Source organism: Paroedura picta, chromosome 8, assembly GCF_049243985.1.
Source record: "Paroedura picta isolate Pp20150507F chromosome 8, Ppicta_v3.0, whole genome shotgun sequence".
Classification (NCBI taxonomy): Eukaryota; Metazoa; Chordata; class Lepidosauria; order Squamata; family Gekkonidae; genus Paroedura; species Paroedura picta.
The window spans coordinates 36,053,444-36,080,289 of NC_135376.1; the positions used below are offsets into that span (position 1 = coordinate 36,053,444).

Here is a 26,846-nt window from a genome sequence, read left to right on the forward strand (position 1 = left end):
GCATGACCAAGGCTGTTTCAGTCCCATAGTACAGGATAGATATTTTAAACAGAATAAACAAACGGGTGTGAAACCCGGTTGGAAAATAACCAGTCAATCTGCTTCATTCAGAAATCCTTGAAGTTCATGTGTAGGTTATTTAAGCAGATATCTAAAACAACTAATTTTTAAAAAATATGAAATTTAGATAATATTTTAATCTACCCTGTATTTTATCCACATTGCTGTGATGAGGATGTAGCCTATGGCAGTTTGTAATTAAAGAGCAGAGATGATGTAGTTCTCTTATGAGATATTTTGGATCAGGAAAGTTTGCACCCCATATATTTTTAAAATGTGCATCCTTTGCCTTTGAGATCTTTGCATCAAAGTGAGGAAGGTGACAGCCTCCTGCTGTCAGCAGTGACTTGCAGGCCAGAGTTTATCTACAAGAGTTTCTTAACTAGGCCCTGAGACAGGATATCTTGCTGTGAAAAATATGGGTTTAATTCTATAACTGTGCCTTATACAATATTTCCTAGATAAAAACAGAATATTCCTAGAGATTGTGTATCATATAAATGTGCTCTGGATCGGAATACAACGAGCTAGAGGAGAGAAATGGAAATGACCTAACTTTGCAGGTGTAAGATTTTTAGCCATGTCTGGTGCAGTTAACAGGTATGAAGCAAAGAAGAGATGTAAACAACTGCCTTGACAATATCTCCAAATGGAATGTTCTAGTTAGGGTATCCCAGCTGGTGATAAATAAAACTGGTGTCAAGAGCCGAATGGACAATACAAGCAATCTTCATGACTATTTATATCCATCAGCATAATTACCATATTATGACAGGTTTTTTATTGTAAGTCACCTTGAACGAAGAAGAAAGGTGGGATATAAATGTTTTCATCCTTATTCATGGTTCCTCTATATATTTGGGAAACAGCCTGGGGGGTGGGACATGTCCGGCTGTCCGAGTTGGAATAGGGCTAATCAGGGTGCAGCCAGCAACGCTGACTGCACCCTGATTGGCCCTGCCCCTACAGCTCCCTCCCTCCCTCCCTGGATGCTAGCCACGTTCCTCTCAGACACACCAGAGACAGAGAGAGACACACAGAGCCCTGCCAGACTGAACACGAGCCCTCATTCCCTCCTATCGTTCCTTGCTATTAATTGAATAAAGCACGTAAGCTAGATGCATTTAATTTCTAAATTGCAGTTACCTTTTCCTACCATTACAAGTGGCCCAAGCCATTAAAATACAGTTTGTGATAGTTCATGGTTTGTGGCGTGCCCAGTTTGTAAACTATGAACCGTCATGAACTATTAGAAGCTAAACAAACTTGTTTGGTTTGTGATATTTGTGACAGAATAGAACATCTCTGAAGGGTGAGAGAGACACCAAACTCGCAGGGGATCTCCAGCTCACTTTAAATACCCTCCAAGTTTGGTGAGGTTTGGATTTATGAGATCTGAGTTACAGCCCCCTCCCTCAAAAAGTTGCCTGCATTGTTTCCAATGGAGGGGGAGGGAAACACCCAAAAAGTAAAGGTAATAGAAGCCCAGCAGAACAGAATCAGAGTCCCAGATAATTTCTGCAGTAGACCATGAAGAGTGCAATATGCCCAACAGAACCAGTGCCATGGTGGCACTGCAAGCCCAAAAGGACTGAGGTCACCAGTGAATCTCTGCAATAGAATGCAAAATAGGAGGGGCATTTTTGTAAGCCCAGAAGTACCATTGCTATCCAAAATTGCCAAGCAGATCCCAGTACCATTGTGGCAATGCCAGCTCAACAGGACTGATGAGGATCACAGAGTCACAATCCAAACAAGGGGTAGTTATAAGTCCAGCACAACCAGTGTGCAGAAAGCTCAGCAGAACTCAGTGCAAGCTTTAAAGGACTGATCTCAAATCACTGTGACAAGAAATCCAAGTAGAGAGGGAGGGTTGCTAGCCACACAACCTGTTACAATATGCAGAATGCCTAGCAGAACCCAGCGCCACTGGCATTGCAAGTTTAAAAGGACCAATCCTTTTATAACTGCAGATTGTTGCAATGGAAGCTTGTTCCCTCCAAAATACTGGTGGACTTGAAAAAGCTATAACATCCTCTACCTTCCTTGTCTCATACTTCATTTAACTTCTAATTGCCCACCTATGATGGTTAAGACATGAAACAGGTATGCATGCCTGAAGATTGAAAAGGGGAAAGACAAAACAATCTGGAACACACATTCAGCAGCTGTGGTATAAATACTATGCATACATATTTACCTTTCTATCAGTGGAATTGCAAAATCCTTGTGTCTTAATTTAGTGTTTGTTTCATTACAGAGGAATCTCCATGTGAAGCCAAAGAATGCCTGAATGGTGGGGAATGCCAGGCAGCAAACAGAACAGCTGTGTGCCTGTGCCAACCCGGCTATACTGGGGAAGATTGTGAGGCAGGTGAGCTAATGAAAGGGGTGCTAACTCCTTCAGCCAGGCATTGCAAAGGAGGATTTGGGAAGGTGTTCAAGGAATGCTGGTATCAGTCTTCTAACAAAAGTTGGACAATGCAGAACCCATGTGTCCAACGCCTCAATCTGGTAGTTCTGGTGCATTTCTGTAGTTCTTCTTTCTCATTCTTTTATGAGTAGGGGAATGCTCAGAGATACACAGTGGAAATTGGATGTTTGCAATTCCCAATTTGACTTTTCGCTATAAAGGAGGACCCTTGAAATGTACAAATGCCTAGAGTTCTTTGTGCCCATGACTCAATCTGCAGCTGATTGTCATATATGACCCATCTTAGTGCTGTGTTTTCGTTTTTCCTTTTACAGAGATAAATGAATGCGAGTCCAACCCATGCTTGAATGGTGGGCAGTGTATGGACCTGGTGGACAATTACACCTGTGTGTGTGTGGCGCCATTCACAGGACATCGCTGTGAAACAGGTGCCCTGATTTCATAACTGCGTGGCAGCAGTCTTCTCCCCACAACGCCAGACTCTCTCAGTGGCGGAAGTCTTCACTCTGTACCTCTTTCTCTGCTCTGATGCTCCTGTCAGGTTTTCTACTTAAACTCAGCCCCGTACTTGTTCTGTTTAGTTACTCGGCTGCGTTGGGCTGTACTGAGGCTCCCTACTCTTCTCCGCTCTAGATCCTTCAGCCTGTGAGGGCAGGAACTGCAGGAACCGGCAGACGTGCAACTACATCCGCCCGGGGCGCTACATCTGCACATGCTCTCCAGGCTACTATGGGAACAACTGTCAGTTTGGTGAGCAGGATCATTCTGCACCCACCATCATCACCGCAAAACATGGGGGGGGGGAGACAAATCAGGAGTGAAGGATGCCCTGTGTGACATCCAGGCAATTGCCTTCTCCTTTTCCAAGTGGGATTCTTACCTAGAACTTTGCTGCCAGTGGGGTCAGGGATGGTAGGGAAAGAGAGGCAATTTTCTACCAACATTTTCAGTCTAAGGGGGAAATTTGTCTCCATGTCATTAAAGAAGCTTGTCATCAGGCTTGAATATTAATAATCTTATTTCCACTTGAGTAATTGGGGAAGTTGTTCTATGTGTGTCTCTTAAACGGTGTACTGTATTTGTCTATTGTTGCTGTGAGTAGAAGCCGTTTTAAGATTTACATGGTGAAAGGAAGATTCTTGATAGTGCTTCAAAAAGAATTGGAAATATCATTGAATGCCACTGATATGTTAACTTCTCTCTAAATGATCTGTTGATGGCAAAAATTCTACATAAAACACCCTTGCTGTGAGGAAAAATTGTCTGCCCTTATCCCCAATAATGGGCATCCTTCAATACAAGGATGTAATTTGCATAATTTGTAATTTGTACTCATAAATTCCAACCAAATCATTCCATCCAAATGTTTGCTCAGTCTGTTCCTTCAGATTTTCAATGTTGATTACTTCAAGACACCCTAACAACTTTCTAGTTAGAAAGCTCTTCAGCCAAGCTTCTTTGGGCCTCAGTAGGCATCTATCCACAATAGACATGGAGAACAACTGAATCACCCTTCTTCCTAAGGCTAACTTTTCATGTGTTGGAGATTGTAAATACGGGCCTTCTTTTCTCCATACTACACAAACCTTGCTCTTTCCTCATGTCAGTAATAATTCACAAATGTTTTGTAGGTGGGCCCAGAATGCCCAGTGCATGTATCTCCAATCCATGCCAGAATGAGGGCACTTGTCTTGAGACCAGTCAAGGCTACGTATGTGAATGTCTTGAAGGATATTCAGGTCCTGATTGCAGAGACAGTAAGTAATGAAATTTCAATATCAAACTTCACATAATGCTCAGTCACATTAACTAATATTTTCTCAGAGGATTTCCAAAAGTATTATTGCAAAAGGCCTCTACAGGAAGTTGTGAGCAAGGTGGGAAATTTTATAGAGTGAATGACAATTATTTCTTTCCACTTGGAGTTGTTTTCCTTATGAAAATTCCCTACTGAGATGCTTTGTACAGGTATATTACCTCCTTCCTGCAGAAAGAAGGCAAGGTTACATCAGAAAGGCAAGGTTACATCACACAAATTACATTTCTTTAGTTCCAAAATGTGGTTTCCTGTAGTTTCTCTGGGTTTAAGAAAAGATGAAGGAAAGTGTATGTAGAGAATCATGACCCATAGATATATAACTCATTCGGCCATTTGCACCACAATGTTTCTTAGAACAAACTTTTGTGATCTTAGGGAGTGTCAGAAACCTGTCAGACCAGGGTCAGGCAGTCTTACTTGCCCAGTTTCCAAAAAAACCCCAAAAGTCACTGCCAGACATCTCAGGGGCTTTCCTTGAACCCAGCTGGTGGTTCCAAGAGGCCTTACCTGTTTTGCCTTCTCCTATGACACTAGCCCTGGTGAGGCTTCCATCATCTCAGGAACTTGACTCATGTGAAGAACCAATCCTGTGCACTAAGCAAAATGTCCAGGGTTTTCTACTCATACTGAATCATTCCCAAACCTAAATGATGGGAGGTCTACATTTTTGCTGTCATCAGAATAGATGCACAAATTGTCCCTTAAGTTTGAGTGCAATTCAAATTCAAGCTGGGGTTCCCAGTGGGCTGGTTTGCCAGCCTCTGCTTTGGAAATATGGGCCCTCCTCATACTAAACAGGGAATGGAATCTTGCTAACTGCCCACTGCTGCCATCCATCACTTTGATTCTTGCCACACGAATAGACCCAGTCTAGTTAGGAGGTGCTTGTTGTTATGAAAGGATTCCTGTGCCAGAGTTCTCCCGCAGTACAGAGCGAGCTGCAGTTTTCTCCATTCTCTCACTAAATCTCATGTTCTCCTCACCTTCAGTCAGGATTTTTGCAGTCTGTTGTTTGGATGCAGATACCCCATGCTAGGAAACACTGGCACATGTCATTCTGCAGAAGGAAAGGGGGAATGGGTCAAGTGTGGGGGTACTTCTTTTAAAAGAACTGGCAAGGCTCATTAGAGGCAAACAGAGCCCTGATATGACCACAAGGGAGCCTTTGATAGGTGGAGTTCGATGACTCCAACAGGGAGCAGCAGCTGGTTTGTAATTTTCAGTCTCCTGGGTGTTAATTAAGGTAAATATCTGAGGTCATGAGAAAGGGAGTAAAGGTTCTGTCAGCACAAAGCTTAAAGCCAAACCTAATCCAGATCTTTCCCCAAAGCAAGCCTGAACAACGGAGAGTTGGTTAATGGTGAGGGGGGTCATGAAGGCCTCAAGAACTGAGCTTTTGCTGGCACAGATGAGCCTAATTAGTCTCTCTCTTTCACTGGCTTTTTTGCAGAGCTTTCAGAGGACTGCGAGTGTCGAAACGGGGGAAAGTGCCTAGATGGAAACAGCACCGTATGCCAATGCCCACTAGGATATTTTGGTCTTCTCTGTGAATTGGGTAGGAATAAATTTCTCTTGATTTTTGTTCTACATTTTACATTTGTTTTACTGGTGAAAAATAATAGGCTACATAAGAGGTGAGATTTCCAGTTCATCATTATAATTTATATATATCGACAGGTTGCTCTAATTACTGTTTGAATATTGATCTCGAAAGAAAGATTAACTCTGTCTGGAGATGGATAGTAGTTATTTTAGAGACGGGAAGACAGCTTAAAGCAGAAATTGCTCTTGTGTAGATGGGTTTGTATGCGTGGTGTTTGTTGTTGTTGTTCAGAAACCCAAAGAATAACAAGCCAAAAGAGTATGTGTGTATCTACCATAGGAAGCAATGTGTCTTCAGACCTCTTTATCTAGCTTCTGTCTTGTCCATAACAGAAAAATGCAATTTTCACAGAATTTATACCCATCTCAGTGAGAATCTGGAGATCTAATCATTCCAAGTTTGTCTGGATCATTATACTTATACTAGTGATTCTCAAACACAACTTTCTTGGAAGGGTTGAACTCTTTCACATGGAGCTTTCCAGGCTTAACCCAAGTAAATTTCTAAAAATTAAATTTGATATGATATATTCTCCTTTTTAAGACAATCTGAACTGGATTGGCATACTGTAATAAAACACTTGTTTATGTGAGGTTGTATCCTACAGCCAAGCTTTTCCTCACAGGTTAGTAAACAGTGATATGCCATGTTGTATATATATTCTGAAATTAAAAAGAAGGTTGAAAATTTGGTGCAAACTGTGGAAACTGTCATCAGGACCAGTCATATGCTATTCTTGCCTGTGCTTTCCTTAATGTAGTCTCTACACAAAATCTCCAAAATCATTTTTAAAACTTCTTTAAATGTTCTTTTACAAGCATGCATTGTTTGGCACATGAGATTACTCCAGAACATTCCTATCTATAAGCAGGAGTCTGGACTAAAGACTAGCCTGAAGGTGCCACTAGATTCCTGTTTGGTTTTGCTGCATTAGGCTAATATAGCTATCTCCCAGCAGTTATTCTGAGCATATATCTAGTATATGCAAGTATAGATTGTGACCCATAGCAAAAGTGGCATGGACAGAGCATAACTCATGAGTAGAGAAATCTGTGGAAGGATGATCATTAGAGTGGTGTCCAGGTGAAATGGACAATTAGAGGGTTCAAGAAGAAACCCAGCAGGAAGCAGGTTCACCTGAAGTTGGCTAATCTGATCTGCTGGACTGCTTGATGCCCATATAATTCCTGTTACTTGGCCTACTGATGAACTTACATGTATTTGTGCTGATCCTACCACCAGCTGAAAATAACTTTGCCTTAAAATGACTTCTAGCGCTTTCACATTATGGTTGAAAGCCAAGGAAGATGGGGGAGGGGTTATACAAAATCATTGCTGTTTTTACACAACTGGTACCCATCATGGAGAAATCTAAGATAAGAGGCTTTTGTTGGCAGGCCAACACCACAAATAATTATGCCCTTTTTGGCTTGAATTATAATCTGTACAGTGAAAATGTATAATTTTGAATCAAAGACCATATGCTTCAATAGAGTTCCTAGATTGGAACTCCTCAAAAGAACGTTGCACAAAGTCTGACATTCTACTGTTATGAATGATACAGCATGCAGGAGACAGAACAGGCATAGCCTTCACATAATGGCCTCCAACTCTTGATAAATGATAAATAACTGTGGGGTAGGGGGAGGTAAGGCATATGCTGTTTCTTCCACTGCCTGCAGCACTGTGATTCTTGCTAAACCTCGCTCCCTACTTGCTGGACAGTTATTGAAGGCACTAGGAGCCAGGCCAGCACTGCAGATCCCCAATCCCCAGTGGTCTCTAGAGCTAATATAGAGATACATAACGCAACAGAATCAATCTATGTAGTAAACACCACACATATATTCATGGTATGCCACCATGCAGAAGTAATTTTTACCAGCCTCGAGGAACAGTTTTTGAACTGAACCTCAGAACTAATGGGAAACATTTATATAGGCTTTCACTATTCATAGTACTTCACAAAAAGATTCTGGTTGTAATCTTTACAACGGTCCCATAAGATAGGCTGGGCCAATATTGTTGATTGTGTATTGCAGACAAGGAGAACTGAGGGAAAGAGTAGCTTGCCTAAGACCCTAGTAGCAGATACAAGATTTGAACCTGGAACTGTAAATAAAATGCAACTGACTGAAGCAGGATAAATGCTTTCATCTTTGTGAAACACATGAGACAGAACAGGTTCTCGGTCCTTAATCAGTCTTGGACCTCGGTTTGGGAGGGGGCGGCACTATAGGTCTGGTGTACTTAGCCCTACAAGGCTCTCCTGGAGGTAGAATGTGTTGGCTTTCAGTGGGAATTGGTCAAGAACTTGGCCATCTGGGCCACCCAATGCACCACAAGCTGCCCTTCCAGGCCTGTTGGAGGTGGCAACCACTTAGGCATTGCAGTTTCCAAGACTATTGGTTCTCGGGGAGTTCAATGTCCATGCAGAATTGTCATCTCCAGGATTTAGCTTGGACCTGGTGTCAGCCATGGTGACACTAAGGTTCTTGCAGTTTGTTGCCAGACCTACCCATCAGGCCAGACTTACCCATGATCTGATCTTTGGTGCTGGGTTATAGGTTAATGCCGTCCCATGATCAGAACACCATGCCCTGAAGGCCCAGCTCCAAGTGCCCCACCCTCCCTGTTTGGGTGACAGGTGTATTTTAGCCCGCCCACAGAGACTTATGGGTATGGTGGAGGTCTGCATAGCTTCCACCATTGAGATCACTCTTCAACACCCTCTCAGCTCCCACCTCAAACTAGCTCCCTGGTATTTCGAGGAGCTACACAAAAGGAAGAGGGAAGTGAGACAGAATGATTATGGAGGAAGACTCGTGACAAGGCTGCACTCTTATGAAGGCATATGATATGGCAATGAAGACAGCTAATCAGGAGTTTTAGACTGGCTCCATTGCATCTGCAATGCAATCATGCCCCACACAATAGTTTAGGGTAGTTCGGTCACTTACCACCCTCAGAGGGAGATGCCGTTGTTAGTCGATTGGATCTGAGTTGCGAGGCTTTGGTAAGCTTTTGCAGATAAAATCTCATTGCTCCACTTCCCCCTATGTTAGATACAGAAAGGGAACTGGAGATCCCCTTGGCCTCATTGTGAGGATTCATTTGATGGCTTTAGCTGGTTTTCTTTAACTGAAGTGGACAAGTTCCTGAACTCAATAAGGGCAACTGCCCTTGCTTTAGGATGGTTTGGGCTGATCCTGCGTTGAGCAGGGGGTTGGACTAGATGGCCTGTATGGCCCCTTCCAACCACCTGTCCCCTTGACCCTTGCCCCTCCTGGTTACTCAGTTTGGGTGACTGGTCCCCTCCGGGAAATTATTAACCTCTCCCTCATATCTGGAGAGCTCCCAGAGAGGCTTAAGGAGGTGGTGGTTCATCATTTGCTGAAGAAACCATTGCTAGATTCCCCTGACCCAGCCAATTATTGCCCAGTCACACATTTAGTGATTCTGGATATAATTGAAAAAGCTGCAGCGGACCAGCTTCTAGTGCTTGACCCATTTCAGTCTGGCTTCCACCCTGGTCACGGCATGGAGATGTTGCTGGCTGCCCTGGCAGATGATCTCTGGCACCAGCTGGATAGGGGCGTTCAGTGCTTCTTGTTTTGCTTGATCTGTTGAATTAGTGGCATTTACCCATGGTGCTCCTTTCTCACACACAAATCTTGCATCGTTTTATTACGTATAAGTGTCTGCTAATGTTAGGTCACAGAAGAACCAGTCCTTATCTATTTAAAGCAAATATGTATTGCATTGAACTTGGTGATGGTGAATTGCATTTTCTTTCCTCCACAGAAGTAACTGCCACCCCTTGCAGTATGAGCACCCAGTGCCCAGATGGAGGTTATTGTATGGAGTATGGAGGCAGCTACCTGTGTGTGTGTCATACAGACTATGGCACTAATCACAGTAAGTAGGACAGATCATCATCTCAGTGCAAGAGTCCAAGTAGTATCAAGTCACCCATAGGCTTTTCAATGCAAGAGAGGTAGCTTTCCACCGCCTGCCTCTATGTCACAACCCTGATATTACTTGGAGATTTCCCATCCAAATACTAGCCAGGGGTGCTTAGCTTCTGAGATCTGATGAGATTGGGCTAGCCTGGGCCATCCAGACCAGAGCAGAAGACACTTGATAGGACCATATCTTTGTCCTCTGAGAAAGGGGGGTGGAACATTAACGGGAATGGAAAACCAACCTGGGAAGTATAGTACAGTTGATGGAATATTACGTTTGAATGTGAGGATAACATTGCTTGTGATGCGGAAATGGTACCTGAGTCACTTATGCATTCTGTTTTGCTGTTTAAGCTTTGCATGCAAATTAGTTCAGAAGGTCCTAAGCAGATCACTGTGCCCCCTATAAAGATTAGTAAATTTATTTGTTTGCGTAAGTGCCATAGGAATGATTTTACTTGTAATAAAAGAAATTACCTGTGTTTTATCCAGTCCAGCATCCTGTTTCCTACAGTCACTAAGTCGATACCCCTGGAAAGCCTAGAAGAAGGAAACGTGTCCCCATGTTGCCCCTAGTAATTGTTTTTTAGAGAGATACTCCCTCTGAGTGTGTAGTTTTCATTTAGCCATCATGACTGACAGATCCATTGGCGGCTATTATACGTGAATGTCCCTTTTAATGTCATCAAGCTGATGGCCTTCACTATGTCTTGCAGCAGTAACTTCCAAATGTTAATTGTACATTAATTAATAAGTGTGCTAATTAAGCATTTATCCTTTAACTGATGAGCCATAGAGGACACTACCAAGATTTAAACACGTTTCTTAAGATATAAAGAAATAGAGATCGGAAGACATGTGGACTTCTTAAGTCACAAATATGTGTCCTTTTCCATGTCATTTGATTCAGCTCCCTTCTAGCATCAGCCCATATAAGGCCATGTCTGTTTTTGCAGCTGTGCCACCATCTCCCTGTGACTCGGACCCTTGCCTGAATGGTGGATCATGTGAAGCTCAGGATGACTCCTACACCTGTGAATGCACACGAGGGTTCATAGGGAGACACTGTGAGAAAGGTATTCCTAATATCTTGGTGGAGGGGCAGAAGTTATATTCCAGAACATTTTGTGATACTGTGAATAAGAGAAATTGGTATTTTTTCCAAGAGAAGCGAGATAGAAATATTTACAGGCAATATCTTGCCATCACCCTCCTTTTATCTTCCCTTGGAGAGCCAGGGGAAAAATACGTGATACATATGATGTGAGTTAGGTCACAGGTGCCTAACCCATTATTATACATAGGAGCATTGTCAGTCACTTACTTTCTTGGGCTGTGGCAGTTGTTTCCACTGGCAAAAATGGCAAAGGAGGGAAGCCCGAAGCCCTCCCCCCTCCTTAACTAGGATTGCCAGATCTCTCCTGGCAACTGGTAGGGAATGAGGGTGGGGGTTACCAGGAGAAAGACGAAGGCCCACAACATATCACTGTTGCACAGGAAGTGATGTCATCACACTCCATGTGACGCTCTGGTATTTGGGCAAGAACTCTGTGGTAAAAATAGCCTCCACCATAGAGTTTTTGTCCAAATACCAGAGCATTGCTCAGACATTGCCTTTATGATTATGTCACCCCTCCATGTCATTCTATTTGGTGTTTCTTTCAAAACATCAGAGTTGGTCTATAGTTTCAAAGCTATTTTTAAAAAGACTTTAAAAAGAAATATATCAACTGCAATTGTTATGAACCCAAATTAGCTTTTAAAGATAGTTGTGCTAAGAATAGACAGCAAGTCCATACCTCCAGTTTGGAAATGCTTGCTGATGTAACAGCTGAAAGGAGTCTGCTGTGCTTGATTTGCTAAAATACTACCAAAATAAAAAGTAAGTTGCTGGCTGACAAAGCAGCATCCATATTTTGACAATGGGCTGGATCTTATGCAAGGACTGAGCACGGTTTGTATGGATCCCGGGTCTTCCCAGCTTTTACTTTCTCCAACATGTTTCCAGCCCTAGGAAGATTATTCCTGGGTCGGAAGGCTGCTGTGGGAAAGGTAAGCTGGGAAGACTGGCATCCATCAGCACATTCCACTGACAAATGTGGGATCCAATCTGTTATTTGACTGCAGTCAAATAGTCGCTGGTCAGTTCTGATCACAATGCTGGGTTATGGTTGAGCAATGCCTAATGTGCATGAGTTGAGATGAGACAGACATTAGACTCTTGGCTGTCATGGGGCCAGTTTGCTTGGTCACTTGAAATGATGTCTTTCCTCCATTAACCATTCTGTCTTTCTTCATGCCTAGGAACACAGTCACATGAAGAAAAATGTGAACTGGTATCACAGAGTTTGCTTGTCAGCTATTTCCACAGTTACAATGGTTCCGATACCAAACAGCACTGTTGTATCTGCGGGAACTAGTGATAGCTGTGTCTGTTTACTGTTGATTCATTTGCTGTATTTCTCCATGCAATCTCATGACCAGTCCAAGCAAAGAGAAAGAGTGGGAAAATTTACTGAAACACTAGCTTGTTGAATCTGACAAGTGTTCCAATTATAAAAGCAGAATGTTTGGGCAATTTTCTCAATGAACAGGTGCTGAGATTAGCTCAAGTGATCTGAAAGGAAGCACATAGATAAGAAGCTTTGGCCATGTATAAATAGCTGAAATTTCATTCATTTCCCAAACTAAATGGAGGAAAGATCAGTGAAAGGGTATATAGACTGGTGGGGAAACTGTTGAAGTGAAGGTCTCTACAGTATGAAACATCTCTTTAAATCAGCCTGCAATCACTACTGACTTTTCTGTTCCCAGCAAGGCCAAAGCTGTGCAGTTCTGGGCCCTGCCGCAATGGAGGGACGTGTAAGGAATCAGACGGTGAATACCACTGCACCTGTCCTTACCGCTTCACGGGAAAGCACTGCGAAATAGGTACACCCACTGCATGAGTTGCAGCAATTATTGTAGCTGAGCAAAGTCCATGAAACCTCCTAGGATCTTTTTCAATATAACCTGCTTTGTCCTTCTCTTACAGGTAAACCTGATCCCTGTGCCTCTGGCCCTTGTCAGAATGGGGGCACCTGCTTCCACTATATCGGCAAGTACAAATGCGACTGCCTCCCTGGATATTCTGGACGACACTGCGAAATAAGTATGGAATGGGAGGGATCTCTCTGGCATTTATTTTATTGAAACAATAGCTGTGAACCAAAAGGCTTGGTCTGTAGCTCTCTGGGCCTCTGTAACAAGTCTTATGGTTTTCTCCTGATCCTACCTGTTAAGGTTTTCCAACTGAGTGATCTTTTTAGAGAAGGACTTATAAATGCTGTTGCTGGCTATTCCTCAGAAAGCATTTTTGAAAGAACTTTTATTATATGTTTAAGAGAACTAGAAGGCTCTACTGACAGCTTATCCAAAACAAATTCCTATAGTGTAAGGAGGAAGAGAAAGGAGACTAATGTCTCCTATTTTTGAGCAGATCTGTAATAGAGCAAGTTTGATATATCAAAGTTAGGCTGCTGAATTAGGTATTGAGAAATTGGTTCAGTTTCCCCTGAGCCATGTATCTCATTGGATAACCTTTGGTCAATCAATCTCTTTGAGACTAATCAGCTTCACAGGGTTGTTCTGAGGAGAAAATTGGGAGAAACATGTACATTGTACTCCTTGGAGGAAAGGAAGGATAGGGAAGCGTTTTAGCAGGCACTCACCTGGTATATTAAACACATTTCTTCATTGTTAAGTTGCTCAGATCACCCACTTGCTGCTTAGTTACCAGCTTGGGTTATGATTTGAGGGTTGCACTGCAGAATAATTTCCTACCAGTGATGGTGACCATTTTTGTCTCTCTCTGTAAAATGCTTTTTTGTTCTGTCATGGTTCAAACTCTGTTTTATGGTTTATATATTCTGCAAACAATGCATTCTACTAGTGGTTTCTTGTCTGTGGGATAGTTTACCTCATAGACTCAATTCCTCAAGCATTAATATGTGCTTTTAATATGGATTTAATAGATGTCTATGATGATATATCTATTCAGGGGGAAAACTTGATTCAGTTTATGAAGTAAACTCAGTTGTTCAAGGGGAGAATGATGAAGTGACTATTTTTGTCTTCCTTTGTAAAGTGCTTTTTTGTTCCGTCAGTAGCGAAATGCAGTTTTTCAGGCTGACCTTTGTACAGAGTAAGATGTCTGCAGGTGTCTTGGCTGAATTCCACAACTTTATATGGAGTAAGATGTGGCACATGTATGAGACCCTGGTGCGGGCCACTGCAGGATGACAGGATGCCAAGTTCTTATTGTCCAGCACTGATCTAATCTCATTTAAATGCTAAAAATCACACCCATTTCTGATTTCCCTCCCCTGACAGAGGCCAAACATAATCTATCTTGATCTGATTGGTCAGTTCTTATCAATGTTTATACAGGAGTGGCTGACTAGATGATGGCCTAATTTGAGATGTGACATTTCAACTGTATAAAAATCTGTGTCAGCAGCAGTTCTGGGCACTTAACTTGGGAAAGCCCTGGTGTCATTTCTGCTAATTAGTTTATACTGGCTGCAGCCATTAAAATGAAAGCTGAATGAAGAATTCTCTGGCCTGGTGTGGATGATTTGGAATTTCTGCCCTCCACAATGAGGGAAAACAAACTAGAACCGAAGGGCAGAGCTATCACTAAGACAACGTATTATGTCCGTTCCCTGCACTATATCTGGGGGACAGTAACCATGTAAGACATGGTTAAATATATAACTGGTATCAAAAGTTCTACATTTATTATGCAGTTCATTTGCTTCCAGACAGGGCTTACAATTTTGTGACACCAGAATAAATCACTGATACCAATGAATCTCTAGGAATAACTAGTTATCTAAAATTTTTATTTAGAAATGTCAGTTTAGATTGCAATAAGTTCTGTTTTTTTGTTTGATACAAAATTAGATGCTGAATTTATTTTGGGCACCAACCAGAAATGTTATTCAGAGGCTTAGGTTCTGCAACAGCCGGATCCTCTGTGTATAGCTGCTCTCAGTGCTAAGTGACCTAAATTAACCTGCAGCGGATTGTGTACTTTGACTAGAAATTACTTGTGTTAAGTAGGGACAAGCAAGCTTCCCTTGGTTCGATTTGGAATCAGCTAAGTATTTCCAAGCTTCTCAGCAAGCATTTAGAAAGTTTGTTTTTTCTGCCTGTTTTCTGTGAATCTCTCCCAGCTTGTAATGTTGACACATGCTTGCTGATGGTACCACACCCATGCATATTATTATTATATTGCCCCCTGAGAACTGGAGTTTGGTTTCACCTGCCCTGTATCCTCCCCACAACATCAACCATAGCAGAGAATACTTGGAAATTCAAATTGTAATTTCAGCATATATCTAGGAACAAGAGAGTTTCAGTTCTGGATGAGAGATCACATAAAATGTTGCAAAAATTACAAGAATTTACCACTAGGCTGCTTGATTAGATGGTCTGGTCACATAGCTTGTGTTGGTCCTCAAGAGCAGTGGTCCCTAACCCCCGGTCCGGGGACCGGGACCGGTCTGAGGATCAGTCGATACCGGGCCGCGGCTCCTATTCCTCCCTGGCTGCTGCCTCAGGGGCTGCCCTGCCACTCTGCCGCCGGCTCACCTTTGGTGCTCTCCAGCAGCTGCCATTGCTGGGGCTCCCCCTCTGCATGGCACTGTGCAACTGCTGCTGGCAGTGCCCCCCAGTGGGCACCAGTGGGAAAGCAAATGGAGCAGGGGCTCAGGCGGCAACGTCCCTCTGCAAAAGACTACCCGCCCGGGCCTCAGTAAAATTGTCAAGCGTTGACCGGTCCCCGGTGATAAAAAGGTTGGGGACCACTGCTCAAGAGCAAGGGATTGACAAGAATATAAGAATATCCCTGATGGATGAGAGCAGTGATCCTGCCAGTCCAGCATACTGTCTAACACAGTAGCTGGAAGTTCAACAACAGGGCACAGAGGAGGAGGCCTTTCCCTGATGTTGCCTCTTGGCTCTGGTATTCAGATGTTTACTGTCTCTGAATGTGGAGGTTCTCTTTGGTCATCTTGGCTAGTAGCCATTCATCTTCGATGAGATAATAAAAATATGTCTGTGCACCTGTAGAATGGCTTGCTGTGTAGGCCATCTAGTTCAGTTTCACAGTCCATCAGAGTAAGAGGCAACCCTTGCTAGTAACCTCATCAATACAAACCCTTTAATCACATGCCTTCATCTATAAAGTGCCTGGCTTTTGGTATTTGATTTGCTGAACTACACATATTGTTTAACATTCTGAGCTAGAACCTTTGGGGGGAAATGATGCTCAATTCAAACAATTAATACAGCCAAGATTTACAAGTTAAACAAATGTGTACTGACCTGGGTAATTATGAATTTTCGGACTATTCTTAATGTTAAGCTCTTGTGGTCTTACAGCTATTACTGAGATTGCTTCTCTCTTGCAGTCCCTTCTCCTTGCCTCTTGAGTCCATGTGAACATGGAGCCACTTGTAAGGATCTTGGCAGCAGCTACATCTGCTCATGCCCAGCTGGTTACACAGGAAGACACTGTCAGTCAGGTAAAGAATACAGAAAGTCATAACCATCAGAGCTTTCCCCTATCACTGAGAAAAGGGTCATGAGATTTCCCTGAAGGTTGCAGTACCCGTATTTTCCTGAAATAAAACTATTTAAGAGCATCATGAAAACATTTTTCATGTACCAAGTGAAAGTGCTTTTAGGGGATACATGGAGAACTGTGCCTTGCTATTGACCTCGTCAATACAGACCCTTTACTCACATAAATGGTAGTTGCCATGCAGCACATAAACTGTGTAATACATTTTCTCCTTCCCTTTATCTCATTTTTCCTTCTAGAGGTAGACTGTGGTATTCCCAAACAGATAAAGCATGCTCAGGTGACATTTAATTCTACTAAGCTGGGATCTCTGGCAGAATACCAGTGCGATCTTGGCTACATGCTGAGTCCTCACAGCAACCCCAGGATTTGCAGAGCACAAGGCGCCTGGAGTGACCCTCCAGAGTGTAATGGTAAATGGATTTATGGCTGTGTTAGAATGTGTGAGAATGTGCATCCATGTGCGTGAAAGAAAGTGAATGAATATGTGCATATTGAAGGGAAAGAATATATTTAATTTTCTGAACTGTGGCTGTTATGGAACTTCAAACAATCATCACAACTCTATACAACTCAAATTCTGTGGAGAAGTCTGAACAGAACTAGCCCTTCTTTTGCTTTTTAAAATTATTTTTAGGGTTACTGGGATGTATGCCACACAGGATTGACAAATTATTAGGAGGAGGAGGAGGAGGAGGAGAAAGGAGAGCATAAACTGGCCGCCTTGGCTCCAGTACCTAGCTGTGCACATAGGGGAGCCACACAACCTTGCAGCCTGCTCCTAAATTAACTGATATTTTTTTCCCCTGGGAAATCCATGCGGTGGCAACACACCTCCTTCAAATGGGCACTAATACAGGAGAGAATCTTAAATTGTTTAGATCTCACAATCCCTTGTGAGATTAAAGCCTTTTGATTGATTGATTGATTGATTTGATTTGATTTTTGTACCGCCCTTCCATATGGCACAGGGCAATTTGTACCCATTTTCTGATTATATGTATCATAGTGATATATGGTGCAGTGCAAGTTTGTTATAATTAAGGGGGGGAACCCTGTTCTTGGTGTGTTTCATACTGAAGGTGCTCACAGCTGGGCTGTTATTCTGTCCTGGAAACAATAGTGATTTTAGATATCAATAAAATGGTACTACAGATAACAATTAAAAACAGGAATATTAAGGAAGACAGTGCTGACATACGGGTGGAGTTCATTTACCATAGTGTGCAAAAGCAAAATCCATGTACAGGCACGAGCCTAAAGGGCAACTTAATAGCATCTAACTAGTGGTACCTAATATATGTTTGGCTTAACATTGACATTTCTGGCCCTTAACAATATTTCTGTGTGTATCTTTGCCTCCCGTATCTCCAGTTAAATGGTGTCTCTGCTTGAGCTGAATTTTGTGTCTGTTAGTTGTCTTCAGATGTTGTCCCTATAGCTTGAGGGATCTGTAAAATGCCCCAATCCTTGTGCGTTGGTTGTTTATATGTACCACTGAACATAAGACATTTTTGAATGGAAAATAGCTTTTATCGGGGGGGGGGGTGCTTTCCTCTAACCTTTCATTCTAGATATATGATAGATGCCCTTCTACCATCTCTTGTGAGCCAAACTTGAGAGCCAGTTTGGTGTAGTGGTTAGGAGTGCGGACTTCTAATCTGGCATGCTGGGTTCGATTCTGCGCTCCCCCACATGCAACCAGCTGGGTGACCTTGGGCTCGCCATGGCACTGATAAAACTGTTCTGACCGGGCAGTGATATCAGGGCTCTCTCAGCCTCACCCACCCCACAGGGTGTCTGTTGTGGGGAGAGGAATGGGAAGGCGACTGTAAGCCACTTTGAGCCTCCTTCAGGTAGGGAAAAGCGGCATATAAGAACCAACTCTTCTTCTTCTTCTTCTTGTAGAAATTGATGAATGCAGATCTCAGCCATGCCTGAATGGGGGCTCATGTAAAGATCGAATAGCTGCTTTCCTGTGCTTATGCAAAGCTGGCTACACAGGACACCACTGTGAGTTGGGTAAGAGAATGTGGAAATATGCTTGGCAGGACATCTCGTTGTGATGACGTTACTCACTTAGGCCATCAGTGTTAACAATATATTTAACAGCGACGTTACCAAAAAGAAAAATCCTTGTCACAGAGAGTTTACAATATAAACTATGACCTGGGGTATGTGTGTGCAGGGAGTGGAACAGAGAAAGAGGAAACAGAGATGCAGGGGGGAAATCCAGCCATATAAACTTTTCCAGTTATGCATACTTAGGCCTTGTTTCAATTGTGAATGGGACAAGGGGAGAGGAGTTGTGGTTACAGTACAGAATGTGGGGAGATTATATAGGCCTATTCTAGGTAGAGGCTTTCCTTGCTAGTCTAGCTTTGGTTTCCATTGCTGTTCAAATAGGGGCCAGGTAAACAGTGAGTCCTGGCAAATAGATGGGGAAGAAATGGAGATAGTGACAGATTTTATTTTCCTGGGCTCCAAGATCACTGCAGATGGGGACTGCAGCAAAGAAATTAAAAGACGCTTGCTCCTGGGGAGGAAAGCTATGGCAAATCTAGACAGCATCCTAAAAAGCAGAGACATCACCCTGCCAACAAAAGTGCGTTTAGTCAAGGCTATGGTATTCCCAGTTACAATGTATGGCTGCGAAAGTTGGACCATAAGGAAGGCCGAGCGTCAAAGAATTGAGGCTTTTGAACTCTGGTGCTGGAGAAGACTCTTGCGAGTCCCATGGACTGCAAGGCGAACAAACCGGTCAGTCTTAGAGGAGATCAGCCCTGACTGTTCTTTAGAAGGCCAGATCCTGAAGATGAAACTCAAATACTTTGGCCACCTCATGAGAAGGAAGGACTCCCTGGAGAAGAGCCTAATGCTGGGAGCGATCGAGGGCAAAAGAAGAAGGGGACGACAGAGAATGAGGTGGATGGATGGAGTCACTGAAGCAGTAGGTGCAAACTTAAAAGGACTCCGGGGAATGGTAGAGGACAGGAAGGCCTGGAGGATCATTGTCCATGGGGTTGCGATGGGTCGGACACGACTTCGCACATAACAACAACAAACAGTGAGTGTCCTTCCTAGTTCTCTGCTGATTGCCGAACTATACTGGAAAACATAGAGGTTTTGTTAAACCAGCTGCAGTGCAAAGAATCGTTCTCACGGCAAGCTGCCCTTCCGTCCTGGTGGCGAAGACCGAGATTCTTATCTGACTGCTCCCTTGAGTTGGAAATGAAAGAATGAGAACATGGTGGGAAGGACAAAAGAAGAAGTGAGGCTCATATAAAATGACCATGAGAAATGGAGTATTTATTGGATGAATATTCTGCTAAAGGCCATTGCACGGAGTTGGAGCCTGTTCACATCTGGAAGAGAATTTTGAGCAGGTTTCTATAATTACAAAAGAAAAAAGAAGTTGTTTTTTTTATACCCTGCTTTTTACTACTCGAGGAAGTCTTCATCTCCCCACAACACCCTGTGAGGCAGGTCAGGCTGAGAGAGCTCCTGCTGCTGCAGGAGCGAGGAGGCAAGAAAATCTTGTTTTGTGGGCGGAAATTCTTTGCAGCTGTATTGTCTACATTCTGCCCATAATGCCCAAATTGAGTTCAAGTGCAACCCAACGATTTACTCTTGAAAATCCAGTGGAAATATTGATAAGAGAAAATGGCTTATTTTTAATAATTGCAGTTGCATGGCTTGATGACATTGCCTTTTTTCTCTGTAACAGGCCTCTATAAGCAGAAGGGGGAATTGGCAAAGGCTGGTACTGGATGATCAGTAATCTCTTTCATGAGAGTGTTTTCTTTAAACTCTCTGAACAGAGCAACAGGGAAGGACTGCATAACTTGCCATTGTATTTCATACAGAAAAATAAAGCCCTTTTTCTCAGATAAAAGAAATAAAGAAAAACAAACCCTTAATACAATTGACATAGAAAACCTTGTGTTCTGAAAATAATGGAAGGAACTTCTTATTTTAAAGAATAAAGTAATGCAGACTTAAGGTAGTGCCTTTCTCTGTTAGAAATACCAAATCAGTTTACAGAAACAATTGAGTGCATTTATAATAAGTAGAAGGGTTGTATAATGTTTCCACAGACAAAAGGATTTATGCTCACAAAGTGTCATTTTCCCTTGCCCCCGTTCCCCATGGCAGCCCAAAATGCTTCCTCAAAATCTTGTTCTTAGGGATCCCTCTACCTTCTTCAATAATAGGATTTTGGGGGAGAACAGACTGCTTTGGGAATGGAGAGGCAAGAAAATAAGTGTGAGTGAAAATCGTTGTACCCATGAGAATGTCTAATTGGATCTAACTCAGTGGTTGCTATTAATGCCTATAATATTTTTCTATAAAAATTCAAATTCTTCTCATTTAGCCTCATAATAGCCTTGTGAGGGATACTCTTTTATCTAACCACTTAATCTGTATAGTGCTCCAGAAACCTGCTCAAGATGTTTAAAAAATAAAAAAATAACCATTGGAACAAGTTGATCAGTTTTAAAAAGAGTTTGCCACACCAACAGTGACTAAATTAATCTGCTTCTGGTTTCTCCTTTTTAACATGACATTGTGCTTATAAAGTTATTATAGTTTTTTTCCCCTCTCTCTTTTTCCATTCACAGAGCTTGATGAGTGTCAGTCAGACCCATGCAAGAACAGTGGAATTTGTAAAGATCTGCCTGGATCATTTATCTGTCATTGTCCTGAAGGCTTCATTGGAACCCAGTGTGAAACGGGTAAAGGGGGGGATTGGTAAAAGTACATTGGGATTTTCAACTGGATCTTTCAGACATCCTTAAGAGATTCCATTGTCCTCACTGCTGTAGATAATTGATTTTTCCTTACTATTGATTTCTACATGCTGTTTAGAATTCACAGCCATATAAAGACAGTTTCTTTTCCCCCACCCCCTTTATTTTGAAACTTGTTTCCACTTCAGCTGTATTTTAGCTTTGTGGGCCTTTGTGGACAAGTAGAGGGAAAATGAAAGTTGCCACTATTCTGTGACCTAGAAAGTGCAATCTAAAGACTTGCAACACTGACATCATCCAAATAGGTGACATAACCCATGAGGTGGCCACCTGATAAGCTCACTATGATTTTCTGGGCTGACTGATGGCACAATGAAGTCAGTTATAATGTGGCCTTATTAGTCACCACCTCCCATTTCTATATATTAGTATGGGTCCTGGATATGCTGTGAAGGTACAGCCGTACATATTTTCACATGGATACATGGATTCTCCCACCATTACATTATAAGTAGTTGCAGTGGACTTCTCAGCCCATTTGTGTTTCCAGATTTCCCCCTGTTCTACATTACACACATGAAACTGCCTTATACTGAATCAAACCACTACTATGGCTGACAGTGGCTTACCAGGGGCTCTGGCAAAAGTATTTTAAGTCACAGAGGTCTGCCTGATATATTTTAACTAAATCTGGGATATTCTCAATGCAAAGCAGATGCTCTACCATTGAGTCAAAGCCACTTGACACTCCCTCATACCTTCTTTCCCCTAAATTTTAGCTTGTCATTTTATAAACATGAAATACATGCAAAATTCTTTCCAGACTAAATTACGCAAATTCATATATCTTCAAAATTGCTTAATTAATGGAGTCTGTGTTAGTTGTTGAATTTGGATTTACGTTGGAAGTAATGAGGCTGTGTGGAGGGCCATTCTGCACAATGACCAATGTTGCTAAGTGTTTGCAGTATGCAGAAACGCTATATTTAATAGTGGAATTTCATCATTCTGCATACCTTCAATTCTAGTGGAATATTGAAGTCCCAGTAGCGGTCTATTCATTCCCTACAGGTTTCCGGTCTCACCGGAATCGCAAAAAGGAGGCAATATTTTTCCGTGCTTCTTCCCACCCCTGGCCATCAATCAAACAGAACAGCCAATGAACTGTTGTGTTTGTGCTCCCGAACCCCTTTCCCTTTAAAAACTGTTTTTTAAAAACCCCAAAACACCAGTAGCAACGAGTATTTGTTCATGTCTCAAGGCCTTTTTCGCTGGCATAGGAGCTGGTGCTTAATCGTTTACATGCTCTTCAAGTACAAAAAAAAAATCCCCCCCCCAGGGGTGCAATTTCTGGCCGAAATTATGGGCAGTGTCGAACAGGGGGCAGTATTGTGCTGGGGAACTTTAAAGACAATTGCAGAAGGGAGCTTGGTTTTACTGTTAGGCACTTCTGAATTGCTTGTGGAGGGACTTCAGCTGGAGAAGCCTCGCTTATTCGTTGTTTTCGCCGGTCTACAGGGAAAAAATGCCGATCGCGTCTCCAGAAGCTCGGGGGCGAGAGCTAGGAAGGAACATTCTTTCCACCGCTATTTTGAGAACGCACATCTTTTGCTGATGCGTTGCGGCTTGTGCTCAGAAGTGTAGCGTTTTTTTCAGGGGGAATCCACTTTTCTGGATTTCCCCCTAAGTGGTATAAAATTCCGATTGTTGCTGGGGTTTGGCGGGAGTTTTGAGGTTTGTTTACGATGTCATGCAGAACATTAAATTAATAGCGTTTACCAAAGGTAAGACTTCAGCTACATTTAAGTTGTGCGGAATGGACCAGACTAACCGTAGATAGGGTTAGGGGAGTTGTATTAGTAGTGGGAAGCAGATCTGGGAGGTTAAACCCTCCTTCCTCATGCTGCCGCAGTACTAACTTTCAAAACTATAAGGATGTAAAATGGGGTGATTGTGCAGCAAAGCTGCTCTTCAGCCTGAAGCATTACAACGTGGTTTTTAATTCTCTTCCTTGCACAATTCATAGCCGGATGCATATAAACTAAGCACTACATGGTGCCATCCCAAGTGGAATTACACCCTTCTAAGTCAGCCTGGGATGGATGGCGCTGATAGTGCTGTAGTTTGGGGAGGAGCGTGTTGTGACTAGCTTTGAACTTGAACAGCATAGCATGGAGAAGAACATTCTCTGACCTTACGCTATGTTTTCTAGGGTAATTCCTGATACAGTTGTATATTACCAGTTGGTACATACTGTTTTTGCTTTGTAGTCAGCCAAAACCACTGTCCATTAGAAAAAAACACCATAAGGTTATTACCCATAATAAAAACAAAACCAGTTATATTTATCATAATTGTATTATTGTGAAATAGTTATTGATGTAAAAGAAGCAGGATTTAATTCATTAAACTGAAAGTCAAGGAGCAAAATGTAAAATTGCAGGGTGGTCCAGAAGGGGGATTTAATTTGGACTAAATGTAAAGTGAGAGATATAGTAAGTGCTGTGTGGAAACACAATTTAAATTCCAGAAAATTGCATAAGATCAATCCTTCAACACAGAAAAATGGTTGTGTAGCTCCAACCTTATTTATTTATTGTTTTTATACACCACCTCTTCTCTTAAATGTACCTAAGAAAATGTTCAGTATAAACAATGGTATTCAAATACTTGTTTTGCATTAGCTACCTTTCATGCCTATCGCAGCCTAATTAACAACTCAAGAGTATTCTTTGCTTGCTCTTTGTAAATAGCCATGTAGTGCTAGCTGGAAACGGCAGAGGTCACCTCTGTTGAAATCTTTAGGAGCTAGATGGTGGGCACCATGTGATGCTGTTGGCTTCTATTCTTCCAGTGCAAAGTGTTTCTTTAATAAGCTTGCTTTCATCACCATAGGAGTCTTGTAGATGAATTCCCTGTGTTGAACTTTTCTAAATGTTAGGACAAAGTCTGAGTACAGTGACATCTTGAAGACCACCACTTAGGCTTATACCCAGAATTAAACTTTGTTGGTCTTAAAGATACCATTGGAATCAAACCTTGTTCTATTGCTTCAGACCAACACAGTGACCCACCTGAATCTATCTTCTAAACGCAATATTTCTGTGACAGGGTTTCGTGCACATGTAGCTTTATGAGTATCTCTTGTCTCCTGTTTGTATTTCCCCAAAAATGCCTACCTCTAGATTTGGCTATTAGATTTGTTCTCAAGCAATTTGGAAATTGCAGAATGACCTGGATTAATAAACTCTGCAGTTAGACCTTCTAGAAGAGGAAAGGAGGGGACAAAGATTTCTGTGAACAGTTTATAAACTCTTTAACTGGGTTAGAAGATTAGTCTTTATCATCGTCTCAGCCCAGCCCTTTGGCACATTTTGGTTTTGCTTTCAGTGTACTTTTCTTAACTCAGTTTCTTAATTGTCTACCTAAAAATGTTTATGTTTGTAACCCCTGAAAGCTCATTTATCTTGACAGATATATGACATGTTGTTTGTGATGACCAAGACTGGACCTCCCAATTTTTTTCTCTTATTCTCAAAGGACCAGTTTCTGTCTATCAGGATTATTATGGAAACTAGCCTCAAAGCCCGTTCCTAAGAACGGGCCTTGAAACGGTCCCATCCCCTGGCTTCTGGCCAGGCAGCTTAAGATGGCTTTGGGTTGCAGCTCACAGCCGGATCAAGTGGGGCGGGTGGGGCTGGCCAGCTCGTTAGCAGGCCCAGGACAGAGCTCCTTAGCAGTCAGCAGGCTGGGAGGCCCTTGTTAGCAGGCCCAGCCTAGCAGGCTGGGAGGCCCTTGTTAGCAGGCCCTGCTTAGCAGACACCATGACCCTGTGCCCAGGGCCCTCTCCCCTTACCTGCTGCTGGCTCCAGGCACTGAGGCGCGTCTGAGAGCAAAGAGGCTAGAGTCCAGTGACAGAGGGCGGGAGCTGCAGCGGCAGGGCCAATCAGGTCATGACTGGCCCTATTCCAATGTGGACAGCCGGATACATTCCACCCCCCAGGCTGTTTCACAAATATATACAGGAACCATGGATAAGGATATTTATATATCACTTGGAATTATACTACTTTCTAGCTGGACTTTCATCCAGATTTCATGTTTGCTGGGGAGATGAATTAATGGTTTGGTAACCCTGGAGAGGTTTTCTCTGGAAGCTTATGCTCTGCACTTCAGCAGGCATCTTTGCAAGGGATATTCTACCAGATGCAGTCATCCTCTTAATTCCGTGTGACACCTCCTACAGATATCTGAGTGAGTGTATTTGTGCCCTCCAGAAGTGGATGCCTGTGAATCAAACCCTTGTCGAAATGGAGGAGAATGTGAAAATTACAGTGGTTCCTACCTGTGTGTCTGCCCAGAGGGCTTCTTTGGCTACCATTGTGAAATAGGTAAGCCTAGAACAGAAAACAATTGCTACCTGTTTGACTCTCAGAAAATGGTAGACACAACAAACCCTGGGAAGTAATTTTATTTTCATCAAAATGTCTCATTGTCATTATGCTTCCAGACAAACTAGATGCTAAAAATAAGCAAATAAACATTTAGCGGAGGCATTTGAGCCATGTCTGACAAACTGCCGTGCCTCCTTAGAGAAGCCTGCATTGCTTCTATGAGCTGCTGTTCTGAAATGTTAATTTTGACCCTTCTCCTCAGCTAGTGACCCTTGTTTCTCCAACCCATGTGGGACCAGAGGCTATTGCCTCCCCAGCAACGGATCTCATAACTGCACCTGCAAAGCGGGCTACACTGGCAAGAACTGTGAGAAAGGTAAACGGGCCCAAAGGCCATTCCCATCATTGATTGGGATAGTTGCTGTTGACCTAAGGATGTGGTAGATGGCAAATAAGCAGCACAGTGGTTTTATTTTATTGACCTTGAACGGGACAGGCAATTCCTTGAGTTTGCCCACTCAACGTACAGGCTGCCATTAATGGATATCCTTTCCACACCCACCATATTTACGAGCCACAGATGTCTGATTTTCATATTCACAGAAATCCAAACTGTGGTACTTTTTTTAAAAAAATTGAGAGACATCACATGATTTATTTATTTCATTTATTTCATTTATTTCATTTATTTCATTTATTATATTTATATACCGCCCTCCCCGGAGGCTCAGGGCGGTTTACGTAAGAACAAACAACAATACATAAAACAATCTATAAACATGTGAATAACTTTACAATAATAACTAATGGTTGTAACCGTATAACAATGTAACAGTATAAATAATATAGACAATACAACAATGCAACATTCATCATGATTCTAAGTTTGATAGACAAGAGAATGTCCATTTGCTGCCTTGTCATGAAAAAGAATCATTCTTCTTATTATAAATATAAATATTTAATAGATTTCTAAACTGCCCTCCCGAGAGCCTGGATTAGCCTTTGACCTGGACTTGAGAAGCACTAACTGACCATGGAGTTTTTCTCCAATAATTTTTAAATTGAAGAAAAGAAAAAATGCCTGCTAGATATGAGATATATTTAACATTTTGTTGCATCTTACTTGCATTAAACCATAGGGATGTCCTTTTTTATTTTCTTCTACTTGTGGTTTCTTGGACACCTACCC

The 26,846-nt window shown here is 42.4% G+C and overlaps 1 protein-coding gene across 4 annotated transcripts in view; it reads left to right on the forward strand.

Annotated features, from left to right (window-relative positions):
* Window positions 1–26,846, forward strand: part of SNED1 (sushi, nidogen and EGF like domains 1) — an 88,077-nt gene that overhangs the window by 40,503 nt on the left and 20,728 nt on the right. For all 4 annotated transcript variants that reach the window (XM_077349017.1, XM_077349018.1, XM_077349019.1 and 1 more), the window contains 15 exons: window positions 2,321–2,434; window positions 2,809–2,922; window positions 3,128–3,244; window positions 4,126–4,251; window positions 5,764–5,868; window positions 9,721–9,834; window positions 10,838–10,957; window positions 12,696–12,812; window positions 12,916–13,032; window positions 16,337–16,450; window positions 16,749–16,922; window positions 18,418–18,531; window positions 21,132–21,245; window positions 25,538–25,651; window positions 25,917–26,030. In XM_077349017.1, coding sequence (XP_077205132.1) covers window positions 2,321–2,434; window positions 2,809–2,922; window positions 3,128–3,244; window positions 4,126–4,251; window positions 5,764–5,868; window positions 9,721–9,834; window positions 10,838–10,957; window positions 12,696–12,812; window positions 12,916–13,032; window positions 16,337–16,450; window positions 16,749–16,922; window positions 18,418–18,531; window positions 21,132–21,245; window positions 25,538–25,651; window positions 25,917–26,030 — 1,788 coding nt within the window. The remainder of the gene's footprint in view (window positions 1–2,320; window positions 2,435–2,808; window positions 2,923–3,127; window positions 3,245–4,125; window positions 4,252–5,763; window positions 5,869–9,720; window positions 9,835–10,837; window positions 10,958–12,695; window positions 12,813–12,915; window positions 13,033–16,336; window positions 16,451–16,748; window positions 16,923–18,417; window positions 18,532–21,131; window positions 21,246–25,537; window positions 25,652–25,916; window positions 26,031–26,846) is intronic.